Source organism: Tachysurus vachellii, chromosome 5 (genome assembly GCF_030014155.1).
Source record: "Tachysurus vachellii isolate PV-2020 chromosome 5, HZAU_Pvac_v1, whole genome shotgun sequence".
Classification (NCBI taxonomy): domain Eukaryota; kingdom Metazoa; phylum Chordata; class Actinopteri; order Siluriformes; family Bagridae; genus Tachysurus; species Tachysurus vachellii.
In genome coordinates, this window is record NC_083464.1 from 7,885,001 (window position 1) to 7,899,254 (window position 14,254).

General features: G+C 41.6%; 1 protein-coding gene across 2 annotated transcripts in view; it reads right to left on the reverse strand.

Annotated features, from left to right (window-relative positions):
* fars2 (phenylalanyl-tRNA synthetase 2, mitochondrial) overlaps nt 1-14,254 on the reverse strand; it is a 156,875-nt gene that overhangs the window by 107,644 nt on the left and 34,977 nt on the right. For both annotated transcript variants that reach the window (XM_060869620.1, XM_060869619.1), the window contains exons 2-4: nt 7,657-8,304; nt 6,370-6,532; nt 6,126-6,257 (exon numbers count right to left, since the gene is read on the reverse strand). In XM_060869620.1, coding sequence (XP_060725603.1) covers nt 6,126-6,257; nt 6,370-6,532; nt 7,657-8,289 — 928 coding nt within the window. In that variant the 5' untranslated portion in view covers nt 8,290-8,304. The remainder of the gene's footprint in view (nt 1-6,125; nt 6,258-6,369; nt 6,533-7,656; nt 8,305-14,254) is intronic.

The window sequence follows — 14,254 nt, forward strand, 5'->3', positions numbered from 1 at the left end:
TGGTATCCCAGTTGCTGCCTCCTATCCATGGAGCTCCTGCCACACATTTAATTCGGTCTTGCTGGCAGCTTTTTATTGTCTCCCTGGTCTGAAGTGAAGGGTGTATGTGTATGTGTGCGCGTGTGTGTGAGTGTGTGGGAAGGGGATTGCGAATGAGGAGTTGCCTTGGCAACGGAGCCACACTGCTCTGCCGCAGTGCAAAAAAGGGAGGGAGAGAGGGATAGAGTGAGAAAAAAGACACACAGAGAAAGTGTGCGAGAACGGGAAAGGGAGAGACTACGGAGTTGGGAGTGAAAATGAGAATGAGAGAGGGAAGCGTGTGTATGTCAGAGAGAGAGAGACGGAGAGAGAAAGAGGAAGAGAGAGAGAGAGAGATTGAGAGAGAGAAATAAAAAGAGAGAAAGGGAGAAAAAGAGGGAGTGTGAGTGAGAGTAGCGGAGCGACTCTGTCAGAACTCCTGCAGTGAAAAGGCACAGAGCTGGGACACTGACAAAGTCAAAAGAAGAACGTGTGTGTGTGTGTGTGTGTATAAAGTCGACACAGGACAGGTCAGGATGATAGCAGCAGTGAGAATACACACTAAAGCTAGGAAAACATCTCCAGGCATTATTTCTTAGTCCTGAACTGAAGCATCGTATAATATCTGCATAACAGTTCTGGTTCTTCATGTGGAAAAGCAGCGCAGACCACAGAGACATAAAACCCTTAAAAAGCAGAGTTAATATGCACATCACCAGATCCAGCAGTAATGAGAATAAGGTGACAGTGTGGAAAATGACAATTAGCACCGTTCTAAATATCTGCAGCACTACATACAAATGCTACACAGATACAAGGTCTCTTCTTTATGTCATCTCAGGGAGGTTTTTTTTTTACTTTTCTACACCTTTGTCTTGCTGATTAGGGATCTAGCTCTTGACCTTGACTTCTACAAAGCTGCTTTGTGTGTGTGAGAAGAGGTATACAAATAAAATCTGATTAAAACGGACGCTTCCGTTAATATTTGGTTGCCAAACCGAGCTAAAATCGATCTGAACAAATTGCAGAACTATAAAAATGATGGTTTAAATGCAGCTAACCTATATAAGGTAAAATACATTATCTCAGGCTTTAACAGATGATTTCAGGCATGTTATATCAATTTATATCAAGTTTTGGAGTATTAACCAAAAGAGCAAGTTATTAAAATAATAATTAGATTTGTATTTTTTTTTTGTGTGCGTGTCCAAAATCCAAAACACACAGTAACATCTCTATTGGATTGGCACAGAATATGGCAGCACCTTTATAATTAACATTCTCCCAGGAGCCCTTTGAAATAATCCAATATTTTATTCTGTCCAAATCCAAAGTCACAGGCGTTTACTGACCTCTCAAACCCGAAGCGCTCGTCTTATTACGCTCGTTAAATATAATCACCTGTTTTACCTCAGACAACTGTGCCCGTCGGCAAAAATCCTAACTACGGTCACATCCTGGCTGGTGTGGTGAATTAACGGTGCACATCTGGATCATAAACCTGCCTAATTCTTGAAAATGTATTTCTAATGACTGGCCAGTTATCAGAATTTTACTGATTTAGTGCAGTAGAGGCCTGTTTCAGGTCGGTAATAGAAACATTATGCAAGAGAGAGGACACAGGTCTTCTACACACACACACACACACACACACACACACACACACACACACACAGACTCTCAATGAGCTTGGTTGTGCAGCAAAGCGTGGTGCTGGACATGAGGCCTGTTGACAGCTGTCTCCTGACAGAAGGCCATTGTTTATCCGGTTGCGTATATGCAGAAGCACTTCAGTGTGTACACAGGGCTAAAGCGCTGATTGAACACATATACAGGCTACAGCACCAGAGACAGAACGACACTGATCTGTATTCATGGCAGAGAGAGAAGGGACCAAAAAACACACACACACACACACACACACACACTTAGACTTCTAGTTTGTTTGTTGAAGCAAGACTAAATAGGAGTTTATGCAGAAGTACACAGTGTTGACAAATTGATGACGCAAATAAGGACTTTTCACAGCGGTGACGTGGACACCTGTAATCCTAAACAGAATGGAAGGATCTACCCGAACATGTCGCGTATCAATCTTTATCATTAGCACACAGGATTTATCTTGTAATGAAATTCTGGGTTTAGTGACAAATCTAAGGGAGATTTTCCTTGCCACAGTCACCTCAGTCACCTCAGTCACCTCAGGCTTGCTTATAGAGGATAATACAAAGTCTTAATTTTTGAATTGAATTAATATATCAGTCTGGTTACCTACTGTAGTCAAGTTTCCTGCATTACTCACACTGCTGTTCTTTTACGTGTTGATAATGGGGTCGGGGGAACGAGTCATCGCTTCGTTGCTACCTAAACAGAGCGATGCAGCAGAGCTTTAGTGCTTCAGCTGTTTCATCTCAAGGCTTGTACATTCTAGTCAACTTTCCAGAAAATACAGTGTTTCACACTTGCCATCTCGCTAACTAGCTGACACGACTGTTTCATCAAGCTCCATTACATTCTGGGACCTTTAGCAGTCTCCAGAACTTCTACAATTAAATTTCTCATTAAGACAGCATTGAACATCACTGGAAATCGTTCGACACGACACACGATCGAGATATTAGAATATAAATATTAGAATCTAAACATATTTCTTGCGTTTCATATTTTGAGTTTTGTTTTAAAAAAATCCACACGTTTACTAGTGACCGGTTCTGGAGCAAAAAAATAAAAAATTGTGCTAAAAATAGAAGAAAAAAGTGGCAGAGGCCTCTTGAGGCTTTCAGATAGAAAAGCTATCAATTATTGACAGCAGAATGCCTAGCAGCATTAAAAATACAATACGTGGAGGACACCGTAGAGTACTGGCATCCTAATTCATCCACATGACTTTCCTAATGCCGTGCTATCAGCTCCACGTCTCTGTAATGGTGGCTTGGGGACGCAGTATTGATGATTAGCCGCTGTGCATTTAGTGGCCCGGGTCTGGTGTCCTGCTGCCACCTGTGGAGACTAATGTGATGGTTAACATGGACTGACTCAGTGAGAAGCGAGTAGCATAGAGCAGTGTGTTAAGTGGCAGGAAGAGTAGACGAGAGGAGTGGAGGGGAGGGGAATGGAGTGGAGGGGAGGGACGGGACACTCGTCCTGAACTTGTCCCCAGAGAGCAGAGTCTTGTCTGGGCAGCTAAGCGTGTCCACCCACGCCCTCCCTGTGAGAGCGGATGCCTCCGAGAGCTCTAATGCTGAATAATTCCATCTGCAGCAGAAGGGTATTAGCACACAGAGCTGCGCAACACCACCATCTACTGACGGAGGCAGGAAGGCTTTGTGCACTGACATCGACAAGTACGTAGTTTGGTCTCGCTTTCAAAACACCGGGAAGCCAGTTGTTTCCTTCACTGAAAGAAAACATGTTTGGTTTTTTAAAGAACCTTTTGATTGATTCATTTGAATAGTTATGAGAAAGGATGTATGGCATGCTCTACATATAGAGCAATAGTTTTACTATTTACTAATAGTTATAATAAACAAACAAACAAACAAACAAATAAATAAAGAAAACTATTTTTCTGCAGTCACGTTCCTTCCAGGTTTCCTCAGACATCCCTATGATCCAATTCAATTTATTTGTTTAGCACTTTTAACAATTCATATAGTGTCAAAGCAGCTTTACAGAAGTATAGAAACGTAATTTAAAAAAAAAACTACGTTTACAATTAAGTTACTATACCAAGCCGGAAGCCAGGATGGCAAGGAAAAACTCCCTGACATGATATGAGGAAGAAACCTTAAGAGGAACCAGACTCAGAAGAGAACCTCATACTCATTTGGGTGAAAACTGGACAGGAAATAATGTCAAAGTAATTAAGCAGTTTGTTGTTGTGCAAATGAGAGCTCCTGAGGATCTAATGGGTCAGCGCAAATTCCGAGTTCACGACAGACCTAACATTAATTCCTTCCTGCCGAAGTCTTCAGATGATCGCTGATGACGTCCCGACCATAAAGCTGACTAATGCAACAGTGGATCAAAGAAGGCATGATCGTATCCAGGCGGTCCCATCAACAGCAATCCCATGATCACAGCACAGATTTACTTTTAAGAACACTTTTAATCCAAAATATGTGCCAGCGTCATTTATTCAAGCATTTTATTCCTGAACATTTTATTCTAATTACTTGAAACAATATGTTAAAAATATGTTTATAAAAATATTACCCTATTTTTGACTTGCATTAAAATCGCAAATAGATTATACAGTTAATATTATTTATACTTACCTTCTTTGCTTCCTATCTTTTAGATTAACACTTTCATTTTGAAGCAAACTGGCAAAAACCAACACATTGTCAAGGAGGAATTGTTTTGATGAGAGCAGTCAGGAAAGGTTAAGCTGAAAGAATAGTGTAGAGGAACTCAGAAAATACTGCTATACAACCATGAAAATAAACAGAAACCTCAAAATAGACCTCGATATAAAAAAAAAAAAAAAATCACACTGAGCTATATTCGTGTCAGACCAGGACAGGAATCTGAGGCTAGAGCGTGTAAAGGCTGAACCAAACTGGTGATGGATTTCCAGTCATCATGTGAATGTATCTGCCAGATGTGAACATATCTACCAGCAAAACAGCTGCCTGTCGGATGTTTTTTGTTTTATCCACCATTCATTTAATACTGCTTTATATTCAATCATTCATTCATCTTCTACCGCTTATCCGAACTACCTCGGGTCACGGGGAGCCTGTGTCTATCTCAGGTGTCATCAGGCATCAAGGCAGGATACACCCTGGACGGAGTGCCAACCCATCACAGGGCACACACACACACTCTCATTCACTCACGCACTCACACACTAGGGACAATTTTCCAGAGATGCCAATCAACCTACCATGCATGTCTTTGGACTGGGGGAGGAAACCGGAGTACCCGGAGGAAACCCCCGAGGCACGGGGAGAACATGCAAACTCCACACACACAAGGCGGAGGCGGGAATCGAATCTGACCCTGGAGGTGTGAGGCAAACGTGCTAACCACTAAGCCACCGTGTCCCCCTGCTTTATATTCAATTCACATAATCTTTAAGGATTTTTTAATGATCAATTATGAAATACAGTAAATACAAATATGGGGAAGTCGTGGCCTAATGGTTAGAGAGTTTGACTCCTAACCCTAAGGTTGTGGGTTCGAGTCTCAGGCCGGCAATACCACGACTGAGGTGCCCTTGAGCAAGGCACCGAACCCCCCTCAACTGCTCCCCGGGCGCTGCAGCATAAATGGCTGCCCACTGCTCTGAGTGTGTGTTCACGGTGTGTGTGTGTGTGTGTGTGTTCACTGCTGTGTGTGTGTGTGCACTTTGGGTGGGTTAAATGCAGAGAACGAATTCCGAGTATGGGTCACCGTACTTAGCCGTATGTCACGTCACGTATGTCACGTATGTCACGTATGTCACGTCACGTATTGTTGGTACATAATCTAGTAACCCCCTGTCACAAATGGAGCATTTGTGCAAGCTTCTAAAACCCAGAAGGTCACACAGTGTCCTATTTCTCTATTTGGGGTTTAAAAAAGCTCCCTCTAGTCACCCTTAATGCTCCTTATGGCTAAGCTGATGCACTCGATGCAGATTCAGCACCAGTCTCTGACCTAAATCTAATAGCAGCTCGATAGCTAAAAGCAACTCGTAGCCACTTACAGATGAAAATCCCGTGATAATAATCACGTTCTATACTCCATTTATTACGTCGTTGTTTGTTTAATAACCGGGAGGTTAATATTCAGAACGTAATGCTGGACATTCTGTCAAAGATAAAGCTGTTTTTAAGTTGGGTTTTGCATCATTTTAAAATGATGCAAAACAATGAATGACTCCCTTTTTTTTTTTGACAGTAGGCTCACCGTGATTCAGGGGCTTGTGTGGTTGAGATAATTGTGCTCAGTGCACTGAAAAATAAATAAATCAAGGTCACGAGTCTAGTGCTCATTTTTACACCATCATGTCCTTGAGGATTCACACAATGCAGATCAGCAAAACAAAAACACATCCTGAGACTCAAGAATATGCAAGTTAGTGTGTGTGTGTGTGTGTGTGTGTGGGAATGAATAAGCACCTGAGTGCAGCAGCTCCTGCTCCATCACACCACATCCCAGCACCTCCAGCCAATCGCCCTGAAAACGCACCTCCATTTCAAAGGAGGGATGTGTGAAGGGGAAGTAGCACTCTACCCAGCGGATCTCTAGTTCTGCACGACAGCAGAAAAAAAAGCAGAAACACAGACCGAGATGAGACTTGAGATGAGATGAAGGTGGCTCCAGGTAGAGAAAGAGTAAGTGTAAATGCTGAGAGATTTCTACCTTCCCCGAAGAGGTGCCTGATGAGATGTGTGAGTGTGTGTTTCAGGTTGAACTCCACCAGCTTCACAGCCTCCAGACTGTGAGACTCCTGCTTCTGAGGCGTGCGTCGACCTCTGTGCTCGAAGAGCGACAGCTCCTCACCGTTCTGAACTTGTGCAAACAACTGACCGAAAGCAAAAACAATTAACACTTAAAATTTGGGCTGTATGATACATCATTTTTTTTAATCGTGACATCAACAGCACTGTTTAATCTGCTAAGAATGCAGTTCAGCAAATTTTGAAAAAATCATTAAAAATCATGAGTCCACAAATTTGTTTTAATTCATTGCAAAACACACATGCATGCAATCGTAATATGCTATTTGTATTCATAGCCTACTTACGATTGCGATTTATATCACCTCATTTCGGGGGCTCAAGTCAAGAATTAAAGTTAGTATTCGACCCGCTGTGCAGTTCCAAAGACGTACTGAAACTGTGAACCTAATCAGAAGGTGTAAAGCTCTGAACAGGAACTTTCTCATAAACCAATATTTTCAAAGCTTTCAAAGATCTGATTTGTTTGAAAAGCTAAAAAAGGTCTATACTGTATTTTAATTGTCATGTTTTAGTGCTAAAAGACAGAACATGAAAAGTCCTTATCAAGCAACGACTAAAGCAAGGACTAAAGCATGACTGTGTATCCTGTTATAGGAAAATAATCAACGACCTTGTCCCTTTTTAGTTTTTTATTTAAGACTATGTACACGTGTACATGGTTGAATATACTGTATTTCTTTGGTTTATGGTTGATGATGTAAAATGTCTAGAAAACAAAATTTGGAAAAGCGCTAATATTAGAGATTCCTTCCTAACTTGTTCGATACGTATTTAAAGAAGGGAAAGTATTTATATGAAATAATTATTCATTAATAACGATGGGTTTCTTTAGTCTGGTTCCTCTCAAGGTTTCTTCCTCATGCCTTCTCGGGGAGTTTTTCCTCACCACTGTTGCCTCAGGCTTGCTCATAAAAGATATATCTATTGTTGAAAACACTATAGAAATAAAAGTGAATGAAACTGAATTTATGTCATGCAAGTCGTTATTATAAAAGTAAAAAAAACGCAACTACTGAAGATCAGAATGGAGAATTCATCAGTGCTGTACGTAAACATTTGTATATAAACATGTCGTACACACTGAACGTGATGAGGGATTGAAGGCCGAATGCAAACATTTAACAAACTGTAGCTTTTCCTCCGTTAACACAAAACAGATCCAAGCAATCAGTTGCTGTGTCCTGACCTCATGGTTGGTAAATAGTCGCACTCCCTCCATCTGGTGGAAGACGGGATAGTGGCTTGCGTCTATTTCGTCCCTCCTATAGACGTCCCCAGCTAACAGGAAGCGATCGAGCCCGACGCGTACCAGCTCCTTCTGGTGAGCGGAGGTGTGCGCACGCAGCATGTGGCTCTGGTTCAGGTAGTAGTTGTCACCCTTTTTTCGGCTCGGGTGGTCTTTGGGGATGAGCAGGCTGTCGAAGTTCTGCTCCACTGTCACCACTGGGCTGAGGTTATCATGGACGGAAAAGAGCGGTGTACCAGTTCGGCTTGTGTAGGAACGGTAAAAATGCTCTTTTATCCGTTCTTTAATGATCCACAGCGGATGATGCGTCTGGTTGTGAAGCTCTCGGCCCACCGTGGACAAGATCTTAACCGTCACGTTGGTCATGTCATCTCTGGGGTAAACGCGGCCGAGAATTTCCACCGATTCCTGGCTGATTTGTGGCTGGGGGAAGGAGATGTGTGTGGAGAGGCAGTGTCTTTGAGACTGCATAGGGGTACTGGACCTGAGGCAGGCGATTGACCATGGGGCAACAGGTTCTAGGAGTTTAAGGAAGGAAAGTGATGTGTGAATACTTCTACAGTAAGGCCTCATGGCTGGGGAGTGAACCTGTAAAGAAAAACAGGAGTTCAATTGAAAACTTTTAGATGCAACTGTGTTTTAAGACCATCAGAAGAGAACATAGCAGCATATTGCAGAGTAATATTTAAAAAAAAAAAAAACTATTACAATACGTCTGAGCAAAATGTGTCTAGACTATTAGAAGGAAATTTGTTTACTGACAGACCTGCTTTATTATTCAAGTTCGGAAAAAGCGCAATCTGTAGGTTGCGTGTTTACGTATTGAATTAAACATATAGTAAATAATAGATGGAATAAATATTACAGTAAATTATAGATGGATTAAATAGCAGCGGTGGGTTTATTAAACAGCAAATCGAACCAGTTTCAGTTCATTTACGAGGTGAGAGCTTTATTTGAAAGCACCGTTCTCTCCGACATAAGAAAGTTGAACATTGAATGAACCCACAACGGAACAAATTCACATAAGTTTTTTTTTTTTTTTTAAGCTGTATAATAAACACTCATGCAAGGAATACACTTGTACTTGTGCATTATTTTACCACCATGAGAACATTAGGGGAAATCCAGGAAATCCGCCCATATTTCTCAAACCCAAGTTAAGTCAACTCAAGTCAAGAAACCCCTCTAGTTGTTATATAAATGAGATCATTAGAAAAATGCTGTCACTCATTACATTGCTCTGGTTACAAAGACACATTTTGTGTTACTGTGAGTCAAATTCAATCAAGATACATAAAAATTAAAGCTGTATGTGCTATTTTAGACTTTTTCGCTATCCTGACATGTAGCACCGGCGTAGGAGTTCAGCAATAAAAATGGACTTCCACCTCCACTAGTTCCTAGACAACAGTCTGACTCAGTGGAACAACAAAAGTAAACAAACACAACACTATGTTGAAACACTGACTGGATATAGATTTAGAAGTCTAGAATGAAAAACCGTTCAAGGCCTGGGGACAAAGAAAATTCATAATGTCCATCTGGGGTTGCTTGCTTAAAAGTTTTTGATCTATTTTTGTACGTATTTGAATCACATTTCCTGAGTGGTAGGAACTATAGAATAGAAGCCTGTATTTTTGTCACATGTACATTACAGCACAAAAATTCTTTCTACACATATACCAAATTTGGGGTCAGAGCACAGGGTCAGCAATGATACAGCATCCCTGTAACAGAGAGGGTTAAGGGTCTTGCTCAAGGGCCCAACAGTGGCAGCTTGGTAGTGCTGGGGCTTGTACCCTGATACTCCAATCAACAACCCAGGGCCTTAACCACTTGAGCCACCGCCGCCCCAATAAAACACAATTATGAATTCAAAAGTTGCGAATGAATGGAAGGGTTTCTCTCATCTGCAAAAAGCCAAGCATGTTTGTATTCCAAATAACATCCAATAGTCAGTTAAAGACCAGGATCATCAGATTAAACAGGAGGAATCAGGAGTTTGTGTTTGGCTTGACCAAACACTTTTAAATCAAGATTAAAAAACACATCTGTTTAACTCTGTATTTACTAAATGAGCACAGTGGTGCTTCACACTGACTGCACTTTTTATCCAAATCACTTTTACTCCTGTTTTATTCTTTTTAACATATTTTAAACTGATTTTATTGAAATCACATTTATTTTCTTTAATTGTTCTTTGTTTTTATTATGATTTTATCGTATGTCTCTTATTTTTACACACACATATATATATATATATATTATTTTTTTTTTCTCTCTTATAAACTGTTTTCTAATTTCTATGTAAAGCACTTTGAATGACCTCTGTGTATGAAATGTGCTATACAAATAAACTTGCCTTGCCTTTCCTTGCCTTGCCTTGACCAACAACCTGCAGCCTTTGAGGATAAAATTAGACACCGATCCAGTAAAGTAATTATGCAGCACATAATTTTATTTTGCACAAAAGAAAAAAATTAATATTCTCCAAACTGAAACTTGGATATAGCCACCGCTTACGCTTACAAGATATTTTCATTTCCAAATCCAGTCCTGGATCAGTCTTGTACTCCAGGCCCCTTTAAATGCCTCCTCTACCTCTTTCTAACCCTTGGGTAGTCCCAGTATTCCTGCCCAATTCCCAACAATTTTCTGTTACATCCCACTGCGTGCTAAGCACACCGGATGACAAGCATATTTGAGGCATATTTTGAAATGACCTATACTTCACTCGTAAAAGTCAAACGAGTTCCTCCGGGCTGGAGCTTCAGGAAGCGCCTGACTCATCAATCGGCTGCCTTCTGATCTAAAGGTGGAGGCGGGAGAAATGACGCTGTGAGAGGGCTAATGGATGCACACCAGGAGAGCAATTCCACACACTTAGAAGAGAGAAATGGAGAAACACTTGCTGAAATGGTTGTCTTTGCCGGTAGGCACAAATTACACATTATAGAGAGAGATTTAATATCCATCAAACTTCATACACAGGTGAAGGAAAGTGTAAATCAATTTGGGCTGGGGATTAAAAAAAAAAAAAAAAAAAGCCCCAAAAAAAAATAAATAATCTTTTATCGAATCAGCGATGTGCTCATCCACAGTTTCTCTGCCTGTCTCAATCGGTTCATTCCTTGGGTCATATTGGGTACAGGTAATTTTGTTTATGTCACCATCTCTTTCACTTCAGCAGCTTATTTCTCATCATTTATCCTACCTTCTCAGCAATAATAGATGGTAAAAGAAAGACACGGTAGTCTTCTGTCAAAACCTCTCTTGAACACACTACATGAAACCACATGCAAACTTTACAGTGTACACAGATAGACACACACCACGACAGCAACGAGTGATGCGAAAAGTGTGAGACACAAAGGCAAAAAAAGTGTGTTGCAGTGCAGTGGCATTGCAGCACAACAGGTGATGACCAGGATCCTCGAATCGGTGATCCGCTTCTTCTTCCTCTCTTTATTTTACAGCCCCAGCAATGCTGCTAAGCTGCAAATCAAATTAAACAGGCAAAGGTGTTCTGTTCAGATATGCAAAGCACGTACGGTAAGTTCACAGGAAAGATGCTTACATATGCTTAATGTGAAAAGCTCAGTGCCATATGCATGCAGACGGAAGAATCTCAGGCTCTCTATCTGTCACACACGGATACATCACACTCATTCTGCAGGCTTTATGAGTGAGGGAAGGGCTGCTCATCCTCTGCTCCCTAGCAGTAACAAGGAAAATATACTCATATATGCTTCTTCGCTGTCCTTATATCACCTCACATCTCAGTACAGACATTGAGATGAAGCATCTCAGAGAAAGCTAAAAACCTAAAACACGCACGCTGGTGTGTGTTTGCGTCCAAGTCGACAGGTTATCTGGTTCAGCTTTCATGTATAAATAAAACAACATAAAGTGGCTGTTAGGTTTTGTGCCTATCTCAGGCGTCATCGGGCATCAAGACAGGATACACCCTGGACGGAGTGCCAACCCATCACAGGACACACACACACTCTCATTCACTCACACAATCACACACTATGGACAATTTTCCAGAGATGCCAATCAACCTACCATGCATGTCTTTGGACCGGTGGAGGAAACCGGAGTACCCGGGGGAAACCCCCGAGGCACGGGGAGAACATGCAAACTCCACACACACAAGGCGGAGGCGGGAATCGAACCCCCAACCCTGGAGGTGTGAGGCGAACGTGCTAACCACTAAGCCACCGTGCCCCTCTATTCATCAGAATCAATGCTCTGGAAATGTACTGAAGCAAGGTAGTCCATTCTTATAACAAATTCCATCTATCTAATACATCACCGAAAAAAAAAAAAACTCCAATAGTCTTTCGAATGGGACGTTTATATTCTCACCCTCTAGTGTCACCCAAATGAGGATGAGGTTCCTCTCGGCGTTCCTTCCTCAAACCATATGATGGGAGTTTTTTCTGTTTACAGTCACCTCAGGCTTTCTCATCAGAGATAAATTCAAATACATTTATATACACATTTCATGTTCTGTAAAGCTGCTTTCAGACAATGTTAATGTCCATTGTTAAAAGTGGTATACAAATAAAAATTGAATTGAAGGTCAATTATCAATCCATTCTGTGAGTCCTCGTGCCACATAGAGAGGCAGAGTCATCCTGAAAAAGACCCCTACCGTCAGGAGAGAAACGTTTCCTGAAAGGATAAAAGCGACCAATCAGTACTGAGAACTTTAGCAGTGAATATTTCTTCTTAAAAGAATAAGCGAGCCCAAATCACGTCTGCAAAATATCCCTGCAGCATAACAGCCTTGTTAGTGCCTGTTTGCTCCATACACGCTTTGCTGAGCAGCTATGATATAGGTGGTGATTCATTTTCTACACAGCAGTGAACCTGAATTAATAGTGTCTGAGTTACAAGTGTTTCACCACCAATTTCTTTGGTACACTTGTCTTGTTAATCCAGCTTGATGGTGCACAGTTAGAAACTAGGAGTCATTTTTAGCTTGTGGAATAGAGTTACACCTTTAGAGTTCCACTAAGCACCGTATATACAGTACACCACTACGCCAGTGTTAGTGCTGTGACGAGAATGACTCAGCACCCAAATCATATCTGGTCAGTGGTTGCTTCTGTAGAGGTCCCTTGTTAATGTTGGTTATACTTTCCACAGCAACAGATGTTTTACAGTCAGCAGAAATGACATGCCTACCTGATAAAGCGGTAGCTGAGTGTAAACTGAGGTAAACAAGAGAGAAGGTCAGCAAGGTTAGCTCATCCTTTACTGCCAGTTATTTCTATGTCTACTGCGGTTCATTGGACATGGCATTGCATGCTCTGATATGTACACAGCAGGTAACAGGGTGTTGAAGTTTCGGTTCCGTCAGCATGTTTTGTGACCTGTGTGGAGGATAATTTAATTTTCACTGTGCAAATGTTAAGTCCACTATACAGAAGTCAGACAGTGTATGTGGGTCATGCCTTAATCTCCCAGACTCATTTCTAATAGAAAACCATTTATATATGAAATCTACTTTCCTGTTCATTACAACTCTATACCCAAGGACTGACCTAACACACCGTTGTTGTTCAGGTTGCAAAAGATCTGCTATGCACTTAAGACTGCTTTATTAAGTGGTTTAATTCAGCTGAAAAAAAAACAACAACAACACCACAAATTAGATCCTGGTCATGATTACAGAGGATCCTGGTCATTCACAGACTCACAGACAGACAGGTAGACAGACAGGTAGACAGACAGATGGTTAATTAGTTAGTCAGTCAGTAAGTAGTTGAATTGGTTAGTCAACCAGTTAGTTAGTTAGTAAATTTTTGAGTCGGTTGGTTGGTTAGTCAGTTATTCACTCTCTCACTCACTCATCTTCTACCGCTTATCTGAACTTTTCTCAGGTCACGGGGAGCCTGTGCCTATCTCAGGCGTCATCGGGCATCAAGGCAGGATACACCCTGGACGGAGTGCCAACCCATCGCAGGGCACACACACACTCTCATTCACTCACGCACTCACACACTACGGACAATTTTCCAGAGATGCCAATCAACCTACCATGCATGTCTTTGGACCGGGGAGGAACCCGGAGTACCCGGAGGAACTCCGGGTTTAATAACTCTAAATAAAAGTAGCTAAAAATAACTACTACTGAATAGAGAATATAAACATAACGTCCCATTCGAAAGACTATTGGAGATTTTTTGAGTGATGTATTAGATAGATGGAATTTGTTAGAAGATTGGACTACCTTGCTTCAGTACATTTCCAGAGCATTGATTCTGTTGAATAGGGGGGCACGGTGGCTTAGTGGTTAGCACGTTCGCCTCACACCTCCAGGGTTGGGGGTTCGATTCCTGCCTCCGCCTTGTGTGTGTGGAGTTTGCATGTTCTCCCCGTGCCTCAGGGGTTTCCTCCGGGTACTCCGGTTTCCTCCCCCGGTCCAAAGACATGCATGGTAGGTTGATTGGCATCTCTGGAAAATTGTCCCTAGTGTGTGATTGCGTGAGTGAATGAGAGTGTGTGTGCCCTGCGATGGATT